The sequence below is a fragment of the Netta rufina genome, assembly GCF_964035555.1.
Source record: "Netta rufina genome assembly, chromosome: 3".
Lineage (NCBI taxonomy): Eukaryota > Metazoa > Chordata > Aves > Anseriformes > Anatidae > Netta > Netta rufina.
The window spans coordinates 85,890,799-85,913,525 of record NC_140125.1 but is presented as its reverse complement, the minus strand read 5'-3'; the positions used below and the strand labels follow the sequence as shown (position 1 = coordinate 85,913,525).

Here is a 22,727-nt window from a genome sequence, read left to right as displayed (position 1 = left end):
CCAGGACAACCACTCCATCAGCTCCTTGTGGAGCGTCACCATCATCACCACACAGTCTCAAGCAGTCCCACGCTGTCTGGAGCGGAGCCTCTCAGCCCTGTTTCACCTCTGCATGTTCCTGTTCACTGTGCTCTACAAGCTGCACACCAGGCATGCAGCTGCTCCCCAAGCTGCCCAGATGTTTGGCAGCATTCAGCCTGCTGATAAAGAGCTACAGGCAGCCTTTAAGCAGGACACAGTAAGCAGAGACTGCTAGAAACAAAAGCTTGCAGAAGCTAACCCTCACTGTCTCCAGAAGTTCAAATCATAAGGTAGTGTGACTTAATGCAGTGGAGGAAGGAGGGAGTGTTGGCTTTATTTCCATCCTTCTCATCTCCCTTCTTCTAGAAGAACACTTCTGTCAGTGCCCAGTCTGCAAATCCATAATGCTTGCATTCCCAGTGATCTTTCCATCCTGTATTGCTCACAACTTCACCCTTCCCTCACTCCCAAAGTACCCACACCTCCTCTCCTGCCGTCACCAGGAGGGGAATGCCACGCTGCCCAGGACATGGAAAGGCAGGACTACAGCAGAGAGCCTCTGCAACCCAGATGCTGTCCAGTCAATCAGCACGTGATTCCTGGCTGGCCCAGTGAAGGTAACAGCCTGTTATTTCAGCAGCAGATCTGTTGAACAGAACTACCATCAGTGAGGAGAGGAGCTTTCAGCTGGCACCTGAACAGTAACCACAGGCATCAGGTCCAATCACTCTTAAAGAAACGCTGTCCAGATCCAGTCATTAATCACATTTATTATTATTATTTTTTTTTTTAACAAAGCCCAGCATGGGAATATTACTTATCCAAATACCAAAGCACTAATTTCATTTAAAACTCTTTTACCTTAATTATCTGATAAAAAGTAAAATGGGAAAAAATATACCACCAAGACTGCAAGTTTGTAAGCATTAAAATTAATACAGCAAGCAGGGGACTGAGACACCAAAACAGGTGGGGAAAAAGAATCCATCTAATTTAAGGATACGACTCAGATAATTAACAACATACTGCTGGTTAGTTCCTTTAATGTTCAGGGCATATGCACTTTGAATTTTAAACACAGTACATTGAGTTGTGGTTTTAAGAGCAATCAGAACTCTCCTGTATAGCAGAACATTCCTACTTCTGTTGCCTTGGGGAAAACAGTAAGTTATACTTGCTGTGAGAAATTTAATTTTTAATCATTTAACATATCTGATTTTAAAAATTTACCACTTCAATGGTTCCCAGTGTGTGGTTTTACACACAATAATAATTTTCTGCTTTAAAACCACTATTCTCAGGTGAACTCAGGTGAAAGTTGCTTTCCAATGTAAGACTGGCACTATAGATATTATGTCTACAGGCAAAAAGTAATAATCAAATATTATAAAATCAGGAATTCAGAAATAAATTTGCCTGGAAACGTCCCTTTCCTCTTTAATATGCAACATCCAATTTTAAAAAAAGAAGTGAATATATAAAAGCATACATTGAGTCTTAATCACTTATTTTAGATTAAATTTTAAAGCCTGTACTGCACTGTATTCCTAAAGTATGTTATAGCTAGAACAGCATGAAATACAAGCCTTTGGATTAAAATTTTACAGAAAAAAAAAAAAAAAGATTAGACATATCACCAGCAGGACTTTCTAATATACAATTGCAAATGGTGTAGAAGTTTGCTTTCTCATCAGAATCAATGAAAATAAAACTGGTGATGTTGTCAACCTACCCTAGGAACAGATGTAACATCAGCTCTTGAAATGTAAGCTTTCTTGTATACCAACCTGTATATCTCAGGCATTTTTAAACATAATTTTAGGAACGAGTATTTTTTTCTCCTCTGCTGATCTACTTAACAAGCTTATCAACTTCTTTCAATATGGTTCCACTTGTTAAGAAACAGAGAGAAGCAGATAACTTATATGACAGCAGATACCTCTATTATAAAATCCTCAGCAGTATCAGATTTACTGGGCAGCCAGGGGAACTTGCTCACGTACTGTGTACTTCAGCATACATACTGTAGAACAACACTAAGGCTTTGTCAGATACAAGCAGGCTGAAAAAGCTGTGTTATAAGAAGCTTAAATAAAAATAAAGCACGGAAACATACAAAGTCACCCACCTACCTTCATTTTAGAGAATGCTACCTTCCTATCAGGACTATCATAGCCAGACACAACTATGTGCATTAGAATGATGTGAAAAGGCTTCCAGAAAGCATCTATCAGCACCAACATCATTCAGAGGACTGACTTAGCCTTTACGTGAAGAGACCATGTATTTTCAACGTATTTTACACAGAGAGAAAATATCTGAGAGCAACTTTAACTGCGCTTCAGTATGTCCTCTCCAGAACTATTTTCTACTGCAGGCAATATTAAAGAAGATATGCAATAAAAAATTACTGTACCTCACAGTAAAATCATAGGAGCAAGAGGCCAATAAAGTTGCGTGGAATGGTGAAAACTGCAAGAAAACAAAAACAGACCAATTTTTAAAGCAAAAACATTGTGAGCATATACAGACTTACTGTAAGTAGAAAGTTACCAAAGTTTAACTATTTAAACTGTCTTTGTAGGTACCACATCATGTTGTAACAAAACAGACATCAACAGATTTCCCCACCATGTTTCTAATTACAGGGAATGCTCTGTGAGATCCTTGTAGATTCCTGTAGACAGGCCAAAGAACTGCAGCAAAAAGGATGCAGTTTGGTGGAAATTTTCACCTCGATTCCAGCTTTTTAGCAGCCCTCAATTTCCAACCATTTAAAGGTCTGTATTTCTCAACAAGAAATACAAGTCACTGATATAACTTCGATTTTAAATACAGGTTCCCCACACCTTGGTTCATAGGTAAGATTCTTCCTGCAAGACTTCCCATGTTGTTCACAGCTAATAGAAATTCCAAAGGTAGGCTTGGGCTATCACCACAACTGCCAAGCATGCAATGTGTGTTCCTACAAACAAATATCTCTTGGGTTTAACTCAAAAGCTATAGCTGTATTTCGGTCTTGAGATTGAAGACAGCTAAGAATATGGGATATCCAAACGCACCACTGCCAAAAGCTCCTGAGAAGGGCTCCAGATGACCCCAGCGTGCTGCTGGAGCCCCGTGCCGCAGTGCGAGATCAGAAGCAAGCTGCAAGCATCCTGACAGCACAGCGCTGGGTCGGACTCCCTGCCCGCCGCAGACCTGACAATCAACACAAGCTTGAACAAGTGAAGAGAATACAAAGGACAGACAACTGACGGCTGTGATTTCACGGTTGGTTAAGACTAATTTAAGAGTGTGCTGCTGCCAAGACTGGTGGCCTTTCCCTTCCTTTCCACTTCAGGCCATGCTCGTGCCCCATCCTTTGTGTCACAGCTTTTAATCATGTAGTTGAGGGACAAATAGAGTCAGCTTAGTGATCCAGAAACTAGCTACTTTTAGGGACAGGTTTTCAGCCAGAGCAAGCAGCCGAGCCAGCCTGCTGCACAGCTTTGAAATTGCCAGTGCCAGCATGCTGTAGGGGAAGGGACACCTCTATCTAGGTGGCATTCTGGTATCTCTCAAGGCGGTCTGACAGGTGAGGCACAGCACACAGGCATGGACATCCTCATTGCCACTAAGTGCTTGTATCTCACATCCGTGGGACCATGTCTACCTTCTAACCACACCTATAAAAGCCTGCTAAGATGGATTAAAAGCCACGCACTCTCACATACGTCTTCCTTGAAGATGTATATATGTACAGCCTCCTCTCTGTCTCCTTGAAATCACTGAATTGACCTCAAAGTTGGGTGGAAAAAAAAAGTTCTGGCCAACTCTTAATAATCATTTTAAGGTGTGTCAGAAGACAGGGAACATGAGGGGCCTTAAAATGGAAACTTAAATGAAACTGTGTAAGAATACAAAAAAATACCCTACTTGGTGAGGCCAACTGCCTCCTAGCCCAGTGTTTTGGCTCCAGTAAAAGCAACAGAAGATGTTCTGTAAAAAGAGCTTGTGAAACCAGGCACCTGTCATCCATTTCTTCCATATACTATGTCTGGCTGATGGAAGATTATCATAGAATCACAGAATCACTGCAGTTAGAAGAGACCTTTAAAGATCATCTAGTCCATCCTGCCTTGCTCAAAGGTCAACTAGAGCAGTTTGGTAAGGGCCACATCCAATTAGGTTTTGAATATCTCTAAGAATGGAGACCAGTGTCTGAGAAATCTCACAGTTAAAAAAAAAAAAAAAAGGCAAAAAAAAAAAAGCTTTTGATTAAGCTTTTTCTTATGTTTAAATGGAATTTTCTGTATTTCAATTTGTGCCCATTGCCTCTTGTCCTCTCACTAAGCACCATTAAAGAGAGAGCTAATTCCAGAAGTCTTACATTATCTTAATTAGATGATCTTTAAGGTCCCTGCCAATCCAAACCATTACACGATTCAAGTCTACAATCTGATATGTAGAAAAAGTACTTGCATCTGTTTATAAACCCATCTTCTTTTAGTTTTATCAGGTGCCTCTTAGTTCTACTATCACAGGATACAGTGAATAACAATTCTGCATTCACTTTCTACATTTTATTGTGAAGACTTTGTTACGAATCCCTTAGCGGCAGAGCTGTTTTTAAAAGATCCCACATCCCACTAACTCCCAGAGAGTGAAAATGTAACATTCAAAGCTGTATTGATTTCACTTTCTTAATGGCTGTCGAACTGGAGTTAGAGAATGATCTGCCACTGCTAAATGTTCTTCTGCTATGGAAAACATTTCACAGAGCCTGATTAGAACATAGTTGTTCTGAAATTAAATCAGAAAAAAGACTTGGACAGTCACCACCAGTGGGGATAGCAGGAAAGGGCAGCTGAGGTAAGCAGGAGCTTCTCAAGCTGTCTAGCTAAAAACAGGATTTGTGATATGGAAACTTTCCCATAGTTATAGGGAAAGGCTTCCCTTAGGTTTCTGAAAAAAATACAACCCAAATGCGGTAGCTTTTAAAACCATTTTAAAGGCACAGATCAAAAATGCCAGGGTGAAGCAAAATAAAGATGTTCTTTCTGCCAGTTCAAGCTTCCTAGAAAATATTCATTAACATACCTTTTCCTGAAAGACTCCGTAATGATCAGGTATTATCTGTGCCACACTAGCCTTATATTAAATCACAGACCTGTGTCCTGTGCCAACACACAACACTAATTCCAAGCACTGTGACTGTGCATCTAGAACGAACTCCTAGCAACAGGTGATCTAGCAGTACACAGGTCCCGTACAGTCATCTGTAGCTCTTCATGCATACAGTTTCTAAACTTACTTGACTATCAACATTTTCTTTGTATACACAAAAATGCACATTCACAAACAGCTCTATACCTTGCCTTACATCAATACTGACATCTTGTATCAGCAGAATAAAGCACAGCACTGCTTACAGAAGTAATAAGGGAAGGTTTTGTCTCCATATAAAATAGCCCACATAACTTAGCTTAAGGAAACCTCCTATCCCTCCCTAAATCCCTGGCATGCTCTTCCATCAATATATTGACTCTGACGATACCATTTCCTTTGAAAGCCTAGTACCCTGCTAAACATCAAACATGTTTTACAGTGCTAAACTGAACAGTTTCCAAGAACTGCCACTCCACCATCTAAAATCTTCAACATGTTTTTTCAGAGTTATTAGATGATGGAAAATATAATTGCTTTCCAGAAAAGTTTGCATAGCAATCCAGTGATGGGCTACAGTGAATAAAATGCAACTTACTTTCACTCTTCTGATAGCATAGGTATGACCAAGCAAGACAAACACCGGTTGCCGGACGTTTCGCAAATCCCAGCCTTTCAAACTGCAGTCGACTGCACCGGTTACCAGCAACTTCTGATGATTTGATACAACACAGATATATCAGGACAACTTGATCATTAAATTGCAAAGATACATATCAGAAAAATGTTAGCTATAGAAGTTAGACAGATCAAATAATAAGACAGATCAAACAACAGAGATAAATACATCATAAATGAGGTCTCCATTGTGTAAATTAAAGAGAACAGAGAAATACAAACTGTTTCTCCACTAAGAAATATCCTGCTCACTATGCAAAAGAGTGAACAATACTTCAGATCCACTTAGGCCAGTTATCAGTTGGAACAATGCTCTTCTGGAGACGTAGCTAGCAAATTAGCTAGCTAGTAAGAGAACAACTAGGCATGCTTCTATTCCCATATGACTAGAAGATGCATTAATGTTGCAGTAAAAACCAACCAACCAAAACAAACAAACAAACAAGAAACCAACACTGACACTTGATGAAACTGGTTCAGTTCGGAAAACAGTTGGATGCACAGGATTGTACCTCATCATACTTGCACCAGTCACAGCTCAAGATCTCAGCCTCGTGGGCTGGTATCACAAGTTTGACTCCTGGGGCTTTCACATCCCACACTCTTAACGTATGGTCACCTGAAACAAAGAGAAATTCATTTGGCATTGATGAATCAATTCTGGGATACAGTTAATCCACTGGTACTCAGGTAACAATGATGTCTTAGCTCTATGAAACACAAACCATTACATGAGGGCATTCAGGGTACATCAAGCATGTAATAGACAAAGAGGTCAGAAACATGCACAAAAGGAGTAAGAACTTACTACTGCTCTTTCATTAGGAAAAAATAATTTCATGTCATTACTAACACTTTCATTACTTTTTTAAATTCTGATTTGATTAAAAGGAGATGGGGTAAAATATTCAAATAGCATTTAAATCAAGTAGGAGCACAGATACATTTCAGAATGAACTCAGAAGATCAGAATCCTAAATATTTTTTCTCTGCAAATCAGATGAGAAAAAGCACCTACACACATACTTTTGTCGTGCAGAAGAGTGAATGGTGTTTCAAACACAACTCGTCTCTGCATTTTCAATGAAAGAAACATTTAACACACATTATCTGTACTCTTAATTTACAAAACCTGCAGTTGCTGTCATTCATTGGAAGATCAGAAGATAAAGTCACTCCGCTGTAACTGTTACACACATTAAAAGCCACACTTTCCCTAACCTCTGAGCAGACACGCACCCGCATGTGTGCACGCACGCACAAAGGTCTTCAGGGAGCAATTAAGGGAGTACAGTTTAAAAGCTGTCAATCAGCTGAGCCTCTCTCTTTCCATCAAATCACACATTGTCCTCTAGCCCTACAGGTTTTTAGCATTCTAGGTGTACACTCTCCTTACGGACACGGTCGCTAATGGCTCACAAAGATACAGAGAACTGCATCAGCTCAGACAACCATGCTTTTAACTTTTTTTTTTTTTTTTTTTAAATCCATTCTCTGGTTAATCGTGAATATTTAGCTTGGTATCACCAAAAATGGATTCTCTGGGTCATTTGTTTGCAAAGAGAGAAAGTTATTTAGAATCCATGACTGTGCTGTGTTCATTCAAAAGATGAATAAAATCACTAGAAGCTGTGTCCAAATATCCATGATTTGTCCAGAAAGCATACCTCTATACTACCTAAACTAAAAACTTTGTTTTACCTTGCTACTGAATAGATTTCTCTACCAGAAACACTTCTCAAAATCCTCAAATTTGTTATCATCAGTAAGCGGTATGCTGTTTAGAGACAAGCACTTCGATGTTCTTCATGACCAACTGGTTATTGTCCTTAAAATACCGCCAGGCACATCAAATCATAGCTCCTTGCAAGAACCTGCCTCCAGTCCAAACAAATACAGCCCTAAAGACACAGCAGAGGAGCACTGCACCCTGTCGTCTCTGCAAGAAGACACAAAACATGTAGAAATTTTGAACAGAAAATTTAACCTAGAGGCAGCTTGGTTGTAACTCATGCCACCAGACTGGCCTTGTGGTTGTGATACTAAGACTGCAGCAACTCTCACCGCTTTCATTCCCCTTGCTGCCTCCAGTATTTTCAGGAGCGAGCCAGCTGAAGGCCTGGGAATCTCTCTGGTGGTTCTCACACCCGTGCAACATATGGTGGGGAAGGAAGGCGGCCGGCAGGCACCTGGCACAAGGGGTGCTGCGTCCTGCTCAGCTGCTCCGGACAGATTTTACTCAGGGTCTTACGGTTTCTGGAGATGCAGTAATGGCCTTCTCCAAAAGCTTTTATTTTAATTTCATCAGATAACATGGATTTGAGAGGGAAGTTCATATTTCAATACAGACAGGATATCTTTTCTGAGCAAATAAATAAATAAATTGAGGTGAACCAGCATGAACTGCTACAGAGATGGGCCATGGTAGCATTACAATGGCCAGAAACATTTGGGAAAGTAAATTACCCAGCCAATAACAATTTTGACACCAAATAATATTGTCCAAGTTATTTCTTTTCTAATAAAAAATGTTGACCCATGAGAAAGAGTTATTTTCCCTTCCTCTCTCTCTCTTTTGAAAAATTTGTTTGCAAATGCGAGACTCGGCTGTTATTAATTATGGCTGGCACTATTTGTAAAATATTTTTGATGGGATAACATAACATGCAAGGGAACCTTTCAGTCAATAAAACAAACTGAATTAAAGCCAAAGGCAAATCCAATTTTTCTATTTAAGCTGTAAGTGGCAGAATATTTTTTTTTAATAGATGATAAACAGGACGACCCTGACACACTACACATTTTAACAAACTTTTTTTTTTTTCTTCGACATCTTTCCACGACCTCAGAATACACACACACACGAACCTTTCAATTAAAACTGCTGTTAAAAATTTTGGAATCTCCACGTTTCCATAATTCCTTTAAAACTGCACTAGAAATTATGTGTGTGTGTGTTTTTTTTTCCACATGATAAAGCAGAAGTAGGATAACTATAATAGAAAGTACAAGTAAAGCACACCTAATGCAGTCATCTTCACTAGCAGTCACTTCCAGTTGGCATCCCAAAGCAAGCAACCAAAAGAGTGGCCAACATTTCCCCCACAAAATACTTCTATTTTTGTAAGAAGCAATTTCTCTATGGCAACAGATTTTTGCTGGTCTGTTAGATAATTATGATTCCAGATTTGTTTGTATATTGTACTTGCTTTCTTTCATTTTAATGAATATTTGTGAAATCTTGGACGAATCAATAGAACTACACAATGCACACTCATCTATTCAAAATTTATGAAAGAGATGCTAATCTATAAGTCCATCATCCCCGTACATAAGATGATGACTGCTAATGTGAATGATAATGTATGACAGAGAAGAGATAAAGTTTATTTAAGATTTAAATTTCACTTAGGTTTTATACTGCCTTTTTACTCATAGATATTTTTAACCCGCATCCATAAATCCTAATTTCAAAGTCCTGTGGCAACGATCAAGCAAGCCAGCATTGCCAGACAGTGCAGAAGTACAACATTAACTATACAACATAGTTAGGCATTTAGGAGATTAAAAACAAACAACAGCAACAAAAAGAAGCAAAACAAAATAAGAAACTTTAAGCACTACCTGAAGGCAGGAAGGATTCATCAGGACAGATGCAAAATTTATTTTTATACATGTATAAATATACATATATTTTTACTAGACAGAAAAAAAGCAGATTAACGTATTTAATCAGAATCAAACATAAAATCTGTGGGAGAATAAAGAGCAGAACCCAAATCTTAAGACTCTCAAAAACAGTCTTTCCAGACATGTTAAAATGCTCATGCTGCTCATTTCTCCCATAAATAATACAAGAGAACCTAGGACAGGATTAATAAAGCTCATGACATTCCACACAAAAAGACAGAAATAGAGCAAATACAAATAGCAGCTTTTTTTAAATCATCCAATAGCACTCTATCAAATGCACAAAATCTATTTGTGTGTAGCACAATCTAAATATCAAATAAACAATTACAAGTGGAAATGTACTGGTAATTTTTCAGTCTGACATGAAACGCTGTAAAGTAAAAATCTGAAGAGCCTCTAGTTACCTCATAGCAGACTTCAACAGAGGCTTTTTCTGAAAAGAGTGAATTGTTGAGAAAAAAAAAATGTAAATTTTATTTCAGTTTTCTGAGATGAATAAATATAGTCTTGGGACAGAATTTGCATTTCCAAATTGACCAATTGACCTAACTTAGACTATCGTGTTATTAACTGCTCTTTAGCAAATGAAAGTCTTTCCTACATACCTAACTCTAGCCCAACTCACCCAAAACATACTTCCCTGTAAATAAACTGCTACTATATTTTTCTTCTCAACACTTACACATTATTTTACAATATAACATCCTAATATGTAATACTACAATCTGCAAGTGCTTCATTTTCTAGGCTGTGCTGCATACGACACTACTGTGGTTAGCATGAGTGGTTAGCCATAAACTGAGGGCCAAACTTGTTTCCTGAGAAGTACTGCAAAATAGAGGTTCATTTAGTAAACCTCCTTGGGCACAACACCCAGGTGAAATCAAAACTGTGCTGGTATCTCTTGAAGCAATAGATTCCAAATGAAACCGTCCACCTCATTTTGTTATGTAGATTCAGCACAACAGTGCAAGTAAATAAATGATATTTTAATTGCTTGTAGCAGAAACAGCAGTTTAGCTAAACTGCATCAAACCACAGTAACGTTGCTGTCTGTTTGCTCTTTAGATGCTTGATTTGTACAAAGAGTCACGCAGTAAATAGAAGCCTTTAATTTCCTTTATCCCTTGAGGACAGGGATTCAAAAGAGGTCTTGCAATGCCTTGAACCTTGCTCACGGTGACATTTCTTTTAACACCTTCACAGACAAGTAATCAGAAAAGAACTCACAAGAAGCAAAGGAAGGACCCCAGCCCTCCTGCCCATGCCTTACATAAACTAATGGAATAAAAACTTTCACTGAAGTATTTTGGAACTGATGTCAGTCTTCTGTTGTAGTACAGCAGTGGTGTATTTCCTCTTATTTTTTTTTAGGAAACCAAATAAATATGAACACATTTGGAATTACTTGTCTACAACCCCCACTCCAAACACCTTGCTTTGCCTTGTGCTACTTCTGAAGAAGAATACAAAGTCAAAAACCTGACAATCCCAAATTTGGTCCAGGAACTTGCACATGGAAAACATCCCTTTCTCGAGGAGCTGTGCTATAAAAACTATGTATCTGCCCTCATCAGTGAATTTAATGACTGCAGTAATGATTTAAAAATCATTACTAAGACACAAGCTAACAGTCATTCTAAATCTGGGCCTAGCTGATTCCTAAATACTCGTCTTTTCGTTTGCTAGTATCATATTTGTATTGAAGAATACTGTAGTTATGCAGCTAAGGGCAAAATAGTTTTCATTAATGACTTCCCATTGGTAAATTTAAAGGGCAATAAAAATGTTTGATACTATAAAAGATGTTTTCTTTATAAGCCACAGGACTGAGCAAGGCCTGTTGCTCTGAAGTTGTGGAGGGTCATTCAGTGAACTGATTTACATTTGCCGACAAACTACTGCTGCGTGCATCTGGCACTCTCTGTACGTGCTGCTCAGCCATTTGCTTTCCAGGTTAAAAAAAAAAAAAGACCTTCTGGGCAAACGACACAATGACTCATTACACCCTTTTAGCCATGAAGTTACTGTTATTTGTATCATTTCTTTAATGACATTTTCCACATCACTGTTTTTTCAGCGTAAAGGCAGACGTTCAACAGGGCTCTGTGATGGTGCCACCCGCACACGTGAATGTCCTGCTCAGCAGCTCAGACATTGTTACTGACATCACTACAGGATGTATTTACATATGTATTTACAATTAACAGATTGTTCTGGTGCTATTAACATCTCTCATTTTCAAACAATAAAAGGTAAGTCAATTACTTAATTGCTTTTTAAGAGTACAAATGATTGTACACGAAGATTACAGCATTATAAAGTACCTCACGCATCCCTGCAAATGTTAAATGGAGATGTATTTGATGCTGAATAAAAGCTAATTTAACTGAAGCTTCAGACGTATTTATTGCCCGTAAGGTAACTGCATTTTATTGTCAACTGCACGCAAAGCTAGTCTTCTTGTATGTATTCAGATCAAAGACTTATGAACAGAATATTTTATGCCTAGCATCAAATTCTTTTTCATCTTTTGTATTACAGACTTAGGTTTCTTATTGTATTCACTCATTCTTTTTCTAGTCTCATGATAGCTTGAGAGAAAGTCCTATTCCAAAAGCAAGCATTTAATCTTATTAGCTTCAGGCAGAAGTTGCCTAGGCCAGTAACGGTCCTCCTGAGCAGCTATTTTGCTATGCCCTGCAGTTGTGTTAGATTTTGTCTTCAGTGTTCACAAACTGATTAGTTAAGCAGAAATTGAACTTCTGCTGGCACCTATGTGGATTCAAATAAAGGAAGCAAAAGGGCAGTGAGGAGGCACAGGTTCCTAAGTCTCCTTCCATTTTGCTCATTTTCAGAACAGATACATGGAAAGACATGGAAAAAAGGGAAAAAAAATAATTTACCTAAGATTCCCTAAATTTCAGGTAAAGTTTAGGTGCTTTAGGTCAACCTCCACAGTAAGTGCATGAGAAAGAAGCAGTAAATGAGACACAAGTATAAGTTCAGTCATCTGTGAAATTAAGTTTTCTGTCCCATAATTTTCTGTCATCTGTACAGCATGCGTGGATCAAAGCAATTTTTTTTTTTTATTATTTTTTCCTGAGGAGGTCCAGCTTCCAATATAGCTCTACTTGACTTTCATCACATATTTTGACCACAATAGAGTGTAATTAAACACTGAAGAGTGAAATAAACTGAGTGTACATCTGATATGTCTTTCTTACAATAAGGAAAGAGTTTTTGCACCCAGGGCAAGAGTCACAACTACTTCTACTACCTACAGTCCTGCTGACTGAAGAAAAAGCTCCCAGTTTGTTATTTTGAGTAGTAATCTAATCAAACCAAACCATAGGAAAATTCCAGTGTAAACTAAAAAACATAACTTCAAACCAAAGATTTTGCATAGAAGTCATTTCATTTAGGAGTACACTGAATGTTTTATTTTGAAAACATAAGAAAAAAATCACCATTTTGAAGGCTTCATTTTCTCTTAATGATTTCATGCCTGATGTTTCACTACAAGATTTTTATTTCATATCCGTGTAGTACTTGCAGAAGAGAAATCCTGTGTCTCTTGTGCATGTTGTTTTTCCTATAAGATACTATGGAGTCATCAATCCTGAAAATTTACTTCAATTAGCTTCAGGGTCTGACATAAAATGTTTGCCCCTTTCAAGAATTAAAGTAAAATTCACAAAAGAATATCTACTCTTTGGCATTTTAGCCAAACCTTTCAACAGCTGCACCCACCAAGTTTCTCAAAGAGCAAACAATTGTATGTTGCTTTACACAAAGTACCCTCACATACAGCGTCTAACAATCAACGTTTCCCAAAGCTGTTCAAGTGGCAATGGATTCGAAGAGTTTGATTTAATTGCCTAGAGTATCAATTTTGAAATAACTTGCTGGATCAGCAAAACCCTTTTCTTCATCTAGAACATAATAAATTTTGTATAAACAAGACTATCATGAAAGGGAGGCTCCTAAGCAGGTATAGAGATTACAACTTCTAGAATTTGAAAACAAAAAAATCCTAAGCACCTGCGTTTGGTCAAATTGTACTTAGAGAACATTTTGTGGTAAATAAATTGAGTCAGAAATAGCCACACAGATTTTATAAAATTAAAGTCAGGTCCACTTTTTCCACTGTACTTCCCACAGAATTGGGAAGACCATTATCTTTGTGCATTGAATTTCTCTTTAATTTTAGCAGCAGGAAGACATTTCTACTTGCTTACCTTCTTGACGTAAGAGCTAAACAAATTCTCTTTGAATCACTACAGAAGTCCAACAGACTTGAAATCAGAGACATTTAAGCCACTAATTTAGCGGTATTTGCATTAAGGCAGCATCTTAGTGCCCTCAGTTTCTAACTCTGTGGCTCACAGCAGCCCTCACCCCATCCCACCTAATCAGCTGCTGATGGTCCACTGCTCCGCCAGGAGCAGTGCTTGAAAAATGCTGTCCCATCACTTTAACGTCCGTCTGCCTTGTCTCTTCCACTGCAGATGCATCCAGCTCAGTTATGACTAGGTAAGTCAGCAATATCCACAGCACTGGCAGATACAGAAAAGTGTAATTGATGATAACTGTTTCTCAAGAACCTGACACAGTGATCTCCATCAGCACTGGAAACAATTCAATAGTAATTGACTGTGTTTTTCACAGGCCTAACAGAATGCTGATGCTTGAGACAGTTTTATTGAAAGTGTAAGCCAGAACAGAAAATAAAGTATGTAGCATATTTTAGTGGTTAGTAACAAGAGCCAGGTGACTGGATGAGATTACATAAAATCATAGAAAAAATTGCCACAAGGTCACTAAAGTGACTGCTAGAAAACTGCTGATCCCAGTCGGAACAGCCACCAAGAGAATAACTTAGAGGTGGTAAGAGAACTTACGTCCAGCTGCAGCAATACATTTATCTTTCCCTCTTCCATTTTTATGTATGAGGCACAGTACCACCTGCTGGACAAAGCACTGAACTAATGCAATACCATTTAGGCTTTTATGTTGTGAGAACTCCTTTACCATCATGCTTACCTGAGGCAGACGCAAAACAACCAGGGATGTGAGGAGACCAGATAGTGCTGTAAATGACCCCTTCGTGGCCTTTAAAAGTGCGTAAAGACTTCCCCACAGCTGGATCCCACTAAATAAAGTGAAAAGAAAATTGTTGAAGTACACATGCAGTAGTAGGAAAGGACAGGGTTTCATGTATGTAGGAGATTTATACATACAGGAAGGACTAAGCTAACTTCTTTTTACCACGTATCATGAAAAGCACTGGTAAGCTTAAACTGCTGTCAACTGAAGGATAAAAACCATCTCAGTTAAAACAGAATTGCAGCCTCAGTTTAAAATGGAGGAAAGGTTAATCAATTTCGTTTCTTAACATGAAAAACTATCAGTTCCAAAACAAGTGACATTTTTTGCTTTCAGAAAAAAATAAACAAACAAACATACCAGCTTGGCTGTTTGATCCCATGAACCAGACACCACTAGCTGCTCTCCTCTAGTTTGGCTCCAGTCAACACTATATGCCTACAAACGATATAACAGCCTAGTTTAGAAAAAGCATCACAAGTTTGAAACTCTAGTTAGCCAAAGTTCCACTAAATACACTTGGATTTGCAAATTATACCATAATCAGCAAAAAAACACATTGGTCAAGCATCACAGAGCTGCCAACAATGCCATTTACCTGAGCAAAAATTAAATTCCACATCTCCATCTGGCATTAAAGGCACCTATAGCCTCAGAAAAGTATCCAAAAATTAAAGATGGATCAAAATGGAGATGAAAAAAAAAAAAAAAAAAAAAAATCCACAAAATCTACACAGACCCACCATCACTATAAGTTTCTAGCACAGTAAGAAGCCATAACTCAAATTGATTCCCGATCTCTGATCCAGTTTTATTCAAACATCCAGTTTGTAATTGCTACCAATGTAACTGACAATGGAGTTGACTGTGAGATTTTAGCTGACTAACTGTAAATGCTTTTTTTATTTCTAATTCTCAAAAGAACCGCATGCCATCAAATACTCTTGATTTTCACATTTTCCAAGTTCTACGACATTCTTCTTTACTATCCATACCCTCAAACAAACAAAGCAAAAATAAAAACCCCATTTCCTTAACGACTAATCATTCCAGCTATTAAGAAAGTGCTTTCCTCTTTGAAGCTGAAATAAGCTCTCTCTTCTCTCAGTTTATTCTAACGTTGATCCCCCTATCTTGATAGAGAGTACTTTAACTCTATCCACCATTGCTGATTTTTCAGCTCTGCTGTTCCAGCAAAAACATACAAGCTCTAAGGTGTCAGCTGGGACAGTCTCATTCCAGCACAGCACTGGATCTAATCTGCAAGTCAACATATTAGAGGCTGCTCAAGCAGTGCAGTGCAGTTTAGCCCCCATAATCATGCATTAAATTACAGCAACCCTGTTTCGAAGGTGAAAATGTTTTGACCTGTGTCACCAGAGGAAAAGCAGAAAAGTTAGACAGAAAAAGTAATCTAGCAAGAGACAAAGTCTTCCACGGAAAGCGTCCTGCATGAGAAAGGACATCAAGGTATTATTATCTACCTCTGGGCATTTTCCTTCACAAAACAATTTCAGACTATGCTGGATCCAGTTTAAATTAACTGTTTTTCATCTATTTGCTCATTTCCCCAAAGGTGAAAGCAACCATTGCCCACAGGAAAAGCAGCGCAACACGTACAACTTTTCTTCTTAAACTTGCGATGCCCCACTTCCATATACTGGAAGGGTTATTGCCCTGGCACCCTTTTGTGCTTTGTGTTCTGTGAGGAGTTTATAAACCACATGAACACGAGAATTACACACTATTTGATGAAAGCCAAATAACTGAGCTGTAATTCTTCAGTTGTTTTTCTTTTTTTTTTTTTCCTCCAAACCATGCCTTTACTCCCTTGACTATTCTACCTTTGCCAGCTTCCTACCAGTACTACAGCTCCTTTTTCAACCTGTCTCCTTCTATTAAATTATTAATAAAGGAGATACGCAAGTACCTGCTCATGTTTTAAAATAGAAGACATCACATTTTTCCAACTGGCTCCTCTCCTTCCCCATGAATCTGGGGAGTAGTCTTGTGTTATACTCTTAACATGTTGTTTGGCAATGCCCCTAAACATATCACTATGCCTCATTCGTGCAACAGCCCTACAAAGTTTGCTCAGTTCAGGTGCTAGGCTAGCATACTCACACCCAGAATTTTCAAGAAATGCAGAAACATGTGCCTCTGTCACACAGTTCACCTAGCCCCACAAATTCAGGATGTATCAGATGTGCCGTGCAGATAACACAAAGTGCACGTATGGTTTACAGCCCCCTGGCAAGTTATCAGAAGGCAGATCTGTTGAAGACACGCAATGACAGCGATCTGCACGCATATGGCAGGCACGGCTGGGGCTGCCCAGCGTCCTGCAGCTGCACTGCAGGTAATGGTACCTGGACAAGTTCTCCTCCAGGCAAGGATTACAAACAGAGCAGACAACAGGCTCTGAAAAGGCAAGAGCTGTCTTTCATTTGGCACATGCCAGGTCCGGGTAATGGGAAGGGAATGAAAAGAAGAAAATCATCCAGCATAAATTTACAGATGCTTCAACAGAAGCTGTGTTGAGTAACTGGGAAAGTACAGGAATACAGTACAAACTTCAACTGCTACTCTTTCAGTGCTTTATCTTCAGTTATGAGATGCTTTATTAATGCCTTAATGCCATAAACACCAGTATGAAATGTCTCAGGTAAAAGAAGATGAATAAAAGAAGTTTAAAAAAAAAGTTCAATACAGCACTAAAAATCACTTTACAAGACAAAGTTAAAGTACTCTGTTGTCTCACATTCTAGTGACACTTCATCAAAACCAAAGTTATACTAATTTATTCATGATAGTCAGCAGTTGGTTAGTGCTGGAATAAAACTCATTGTCCTTTAACAGTAAAGATGCACTTTTAATTAAAACTGTACATTCTGTTTGAGGGGGGACAACGATCTCATTTAGAAAACAAGAAACCAATCCCCATCAATCTTGCATTAGAATTATTACAAAACAGTGACAAAATCATCACTAGAAGTGTCAGACAAGGATTACGGATCAAGAAGGTAGTCAATCATTTTAAAGAGCATTGTTTGCCAATGTTTACCACAAACTCTTTGTTATGTTCCTGCTGAAATCTCTCCTCTTAACATACACTTACAATAAATACAAAACTTCCACGTCTCACAGTAAACCCACGTGCTCTATACCGTCTTTCCAACTCACGGTTGAATGCATCCACCTCCCCATGCTCCCTGCTAAACCAAGACTTGGACACAGAAATTTTTACTTCACAAACAACAGATGGTGTAGCAAAACCAAAATAATTCAATGGACAGAATTTCAAGGAGAAAATGATAGGGTCAAAAAAAAAAAAAAAAAAAAAAAAAAAAAAAAAAGCAATGTTTTGCCTACATCTTTCCATCAGTCTTTGAACACTATCATAAAATAGTGACCACAACCACACTCATCTCTCACAATTCCTTATTTATCTAGTATATTTATTAAGCCAAAATAGCTACATTACAAGGAAAAAAAAAAAAGGTACAGCAGACAAATTTTAGCTTTGTGCTTCATATCAGAAAAAAAAGAGTTCTTTGTGAATATAAAACTGGATTCCCAAAATAGTTTTTGTTGACTAAATATCCACTAGCTTATTTCACGCACATTTATTTCTTTCAGATAAAGTGCCACTAATTCAAGCTAAAACTGATCACACAAAGTACAAAGACTTGAGAAAAAGGAGTAGTGTGTCAGAAAGAGAGCATGGAAAAAAAAAGTAGAAAAATTGCTTGTGGGAAGATAAGGACGCTGAGGCATAAAAGGCCTTTAGAATATGCAGCTATATTCATGAACGTGAATATAACATTTTCTCTACCAATATTGCACTGTATAAAGAAACTGAGATTTTAAGCAAATCAAATTCAATGGTATCAAACCAAGGCTAAAAAATACACACTATCCCAATATTTGATTACTGTTGTCTTGAGCAGGATCTCAGTGATGCTAATATGGAAAAGGATGAGCAGTTACTGGGTAGAACAGAAGCCCTAAGGATCCACATCATTTGTATCATTCTATATCCTCAAAGATAATGCTGTTACATAGCACGTCAGCTGCCTGATTTAGACCTATCCAATGATGTTCACTGAAGCCACAAAATGACTTCAGGACTCTCATACTATTCAATGACTACTTAGCCTAGAAGAACACAAAAATGCTACTTCTGAATGTATTAGATTTATTTATTAAGTGGTGTTTGTGCATTCATATACTGTAGTAGATGAATACGTAGAATATATCATTTACTATATATTCAAAATAACGTTGTTATACATTCAAAGCATGGACCCAAACTAAGTTAAAAAATAGACTGCAAAAAACACTTTTGACTATGAGTCCACACCTTTAATAATTCAAGCATTACATATTAAATTCTTCAAGACTGCCTGATTTACCTCTTGAGTGTGCTCTTTATAGACTTGCAGTGGACCTTTGGGTTTAGCCGTATCCCAGACTTGCAGAGATCCATCCCCGCTCGAAGTGATCAACACGTGCTCGTTGTTCTCACTCCACGTCACATCAAAAAGGCCGTCGTTCCAGTCATAGCTAAGTGAGAACAATGAACATATTTGTCCATAGGTAAGCACAGTGCATAAGTCTGGACTAGTTACATGCGAAGACAGTATTTTTTTTTTAGAATTAAACTCTTTACCATTCTAAACAGCTTTTTATTTAAGTTTCCAGTGAGTCTCCTTACAAGTAGCTTACTGGATACAATGCTAACCTTTACATGAATAGGTTGATTAAGGTCAGAATAGGTTGATTAAGTTACAGCATGGATGAGCTAAGGATCTGTGCCACAGAGAATGGAATCTGGATTTCAGTCCTTAACTGCTGGGCAAGCAGAGGTAAGAGGCGCCACATATCTCATTGTGATCTACAGTTTCTTCAGGATGTTGCTACAGAGGTACTTGTCTGTAACAACTGTGGTAAACAAAGAAATAAAATGTTTGTGTTGGGAGGGCTCTAACCAATCCACAGCATCATTAAGAAGCTAAGTCAGAATGAAAAACCAACAGAAACATAGTAATGAACTTACTAAAGATCTCTATAACTCCTAAAAAGGGCTTTCAGCACAACAATTCATGGTGTGGGATCCAATCCCATGTATTAGTTGCTCTGCAACAACTATCAGTGACAATGCTGTTATCTCATAGTAAATACAAAGTTATTTACCCCCTTTTCTCTGAAGGTTTAGCTAAGCTCAGGTTGAACTTCATGGCACCTCACAGTAATTATGAGGGAATGGCACGCACACTGAAAGTTTCTATAGAGAAAATGACAAAGCCTGATGCTCAGGAAGGTACAGGACTTTCCATCACAAAACAAACAGAGTCTCCGGGAACAGAGAAATGAACACTACTGAACCAGGGTGCTTAGCAGAACCAACTGTGCTTAACAGCCTCAAACAGTCTTGCTGTAAAATTATGAATTAAAATAACTTCTCTGATTAACTGCTTGTTAAGTATTTCTATTTCATCTCTCTTCTTAATCTAAAGAATTGCCATCTCAAAGCTTCTTTAAAAAACGATGGCCCAGTACCAAACCCTTTCCTTCCTAACCTTTCTTATCTTTCTCCCTTCAAGATCAGAGATCAAACTCCCAGAACACTCCATCTCCTAGAAGGGACCTCCCTGACTTGCCACAGCTCCCTGCTCTATTTTCAGTGCAAGCCAATAATAAGGAGAGGAAATATAGCTAACAACACACCCATAAAAACAAACAAACAAAAAACTTAATTTTAAGCTAGGACATGAGGGCTACTTTTAACTTACATTGCGTGTTTGCTATAAAATGGTTTACACTTGGGGGTAAATCCAGGTTACGTCTTGTAACAAGATCTGTACAATGTAAGCCAATCGTTTATACCCAAATACGTGTATTTAGTAGATAATACAGCATAGACGATACTTTATATCACTAATAAGTCTGAAAAAACATTCGGGTTGGGTTTTCTACTCACTACAATATAGGCTTACGTTTCTTTTTTAGAAGATAAAATATTTCCTGCGTTACCTCCTGAGCAGAACAATCCCAGCTCCTTTTTGTTCCAGCACTGCCAGAGTTCCACAACCTGAAACACCGAAATACAACAACACAGCACAGCTCACTGCCCCGTGCCAAGGGCTCTGCCATGTCCCTAGGCAGTCAGTAGGCACTCGGATGGGGTCTGAGCTGCTTTAAGAGGCCAAACAGTTCAGGCCTGTGCACAAACAGCTCGTTGTCCCTCGTGTTCTCCAAAAAGAGTGATTTATTTACATCAGGGTTTTGTCCCCCGGTCCACCTGTGGATGAGGCAGGTGAGGAAGCAACTCACGCACAGCAGGGCGCGTTACCCGTGACCTGGCGTTACCCACATACCAGCACGGGGTCCCTTTGTATCTCCTTGATACCACAGCGGGCCCCACATTTCTCCCTGTCTGCGGAAAGCCAGTCTGGGCGTGCAGACACAGCTCACCCACACCAAAACGCGCACCGAGCCGCCGCCATCCCCCATACCCCTCCTCCCCGCCCCGCACCTGCGATGCCGTAGTACTGCGCGGCGGCGCAGGCGGCGCGGCCCGGCCAGTAGGGCGAGAACTCGGCCGCGTAGCCGTGCAGCCCCGGCAGCCGCAGAGCGGCGGCACCGCCACCGACACCGCCATCCCCGGCCGTGCCCATGGCCCCGGCCCCGGCCCCGGCCCCGGCCCCGACCCGGAGCCGCCGCCCCGCAGCCCGCAGGGCCCCGTCGGGAGCGCTCCGCCCGCCAGGCGGTGCCGAGCCTGCGCCGCCGCCATTTTGAGCGCGGGCAGGGTGCTGGGAGCTGCCCGGCCCGCCCTGAGGGGGCCGCTGCAGCCGGGGGTGGCTGGGGTCTAGCTCGAGGGTCCCGGAGGAAAAAAAAAAAAAAACTAATTTCGGGAGGTGCCACCGAGAAATGTGTGGCTTGGTACTGCGGGGAGCTCGGCTGGGTACCTGCTCGGCTGGGAGCTCGCGTAATGGAAGGTCAGCTGGCCCCCGCCGTGCCTCCAGCTGCACTCTGCACTGTGCTTGTGGCAAACAGTGCTGTAAAGTCACCCTTTGGTAACAAAGCGATGGCTTTCAAACTTCCAAGATAGCTCTTTCTAGTGTACGCCAAGTAAGACATTCATCAGCACGCTGTATCAGCTTGAATAAATGTTTTGATCACAGTACAGCTATGTATATTGCCTGTCATTTTTCCTTTTCAAAAGTCCTAGGCTATTTCATCTTCTAACCTGTTGAACAGATCTGCATATATATGCATATATTCATAATACAGACATATATAATACATATAATGCACATATATATAATATATATGCGTTTTATCATTCTTCTTGTCATACAGTTAATGCTTTATGGAGGTCCTCTTACCAACAAGCTCAAGTTTTCTTACACCCATGACAACTTCTGTTTAAGTCAGTGGGAGCTTTGCCCTCAAAAGGAAAATAGAAAACAAGTATTTGACCGAAACAGCAGCTGCAGCCTTAGTTATATCCCATCTTGTACATGATAAAGGACTTTAAAATACAAGTGCAGAGATGACTCCAGTTGGACGCAGATTACCCCAATTACTTATAATGACCTATCTCTATGTGTAGATAAAAATACAAAAGTATTATTTTACACATTTGGAAGGTATGGTGAAAGCAAATGGGATGATGTAATTGAAGTTGAGCTTGGAGTTTAGTTATGTATTCCTGCTATTCCTGTCATCCTTATATTTAAAATTAAAATCTACAAAGTCTGCTGTAAAGCCACAGGAATGTCTAATTCTTTAAACTGGCACTCACATGCAGATCACTGAATCCTTTGATACCATAGTAAAAATGAAAACAAATAAGTTTATCCAACAATCTCCAGGGCTTTACAATAAAATCAATCCAAATTCAGCACAAGCGAAGCTCAATTTAATGCATCCTCTGGGTTATCTAACAAGCACAAAACTTCACAGCAGCTCCTAGATCCTCACAACTAGCAATTTATAGGCTTAATTTATTGCCAGACACAATATGAAATCAGACTACTCAACCCTGGGGCAGAGGAATAGCTTATTGAATT

The 22,727-nt window shown here is 39.3% G+C and overlaps 1 protein-coding gene across 1 annotated transcript in view; it reads right to left on the bottom strand.

Moving 5' to 3' along the window:
- The window catches only part of PEX7 (peroxisomal biogenesis factor 7), a 39,426-nt gene extending 18,075 nt beyond the window's left edge, over positions 1–21,351 (bottom strand). The window contains exons 1-8 of the mRNA XM_084283642.1: positions 21,188–21,351; positions 20,686–20,743; positions 19,065–19,215; positions 15,010–15,087; positions 14,587–14,695; positions 6,360–6,466; positions 5,768–5,881; positions 2,438–2,493 (exon numbers count right to left, since the gene is read on the bottom strand). Coding sequence (XP_084139768.1) covers positions 2,438–2,493; positions 5,768–5,881; positions 6,360–6,466; positions 14,587–14,695; positions 15,010–15,087; positions 19,065–19,215; positions 20,686–20,743; positions 21,188–21,329 — 815 coding nt within the window. The 5' untranslated portion in view covers positions 21,330–21,351. The remainder of the gene's footprint in view (positions 1–2,437; positions 2,494–5,767; positions 5,882–6,359; positions 6,467–14,586; positions 14,696–15,009; positions 15,088–19,064; positions 19,216–20,685; positions 20,744–21,187) is intronic.
- Positions 21,352–22,727: the final 1,376 nt, after the last annotated feature.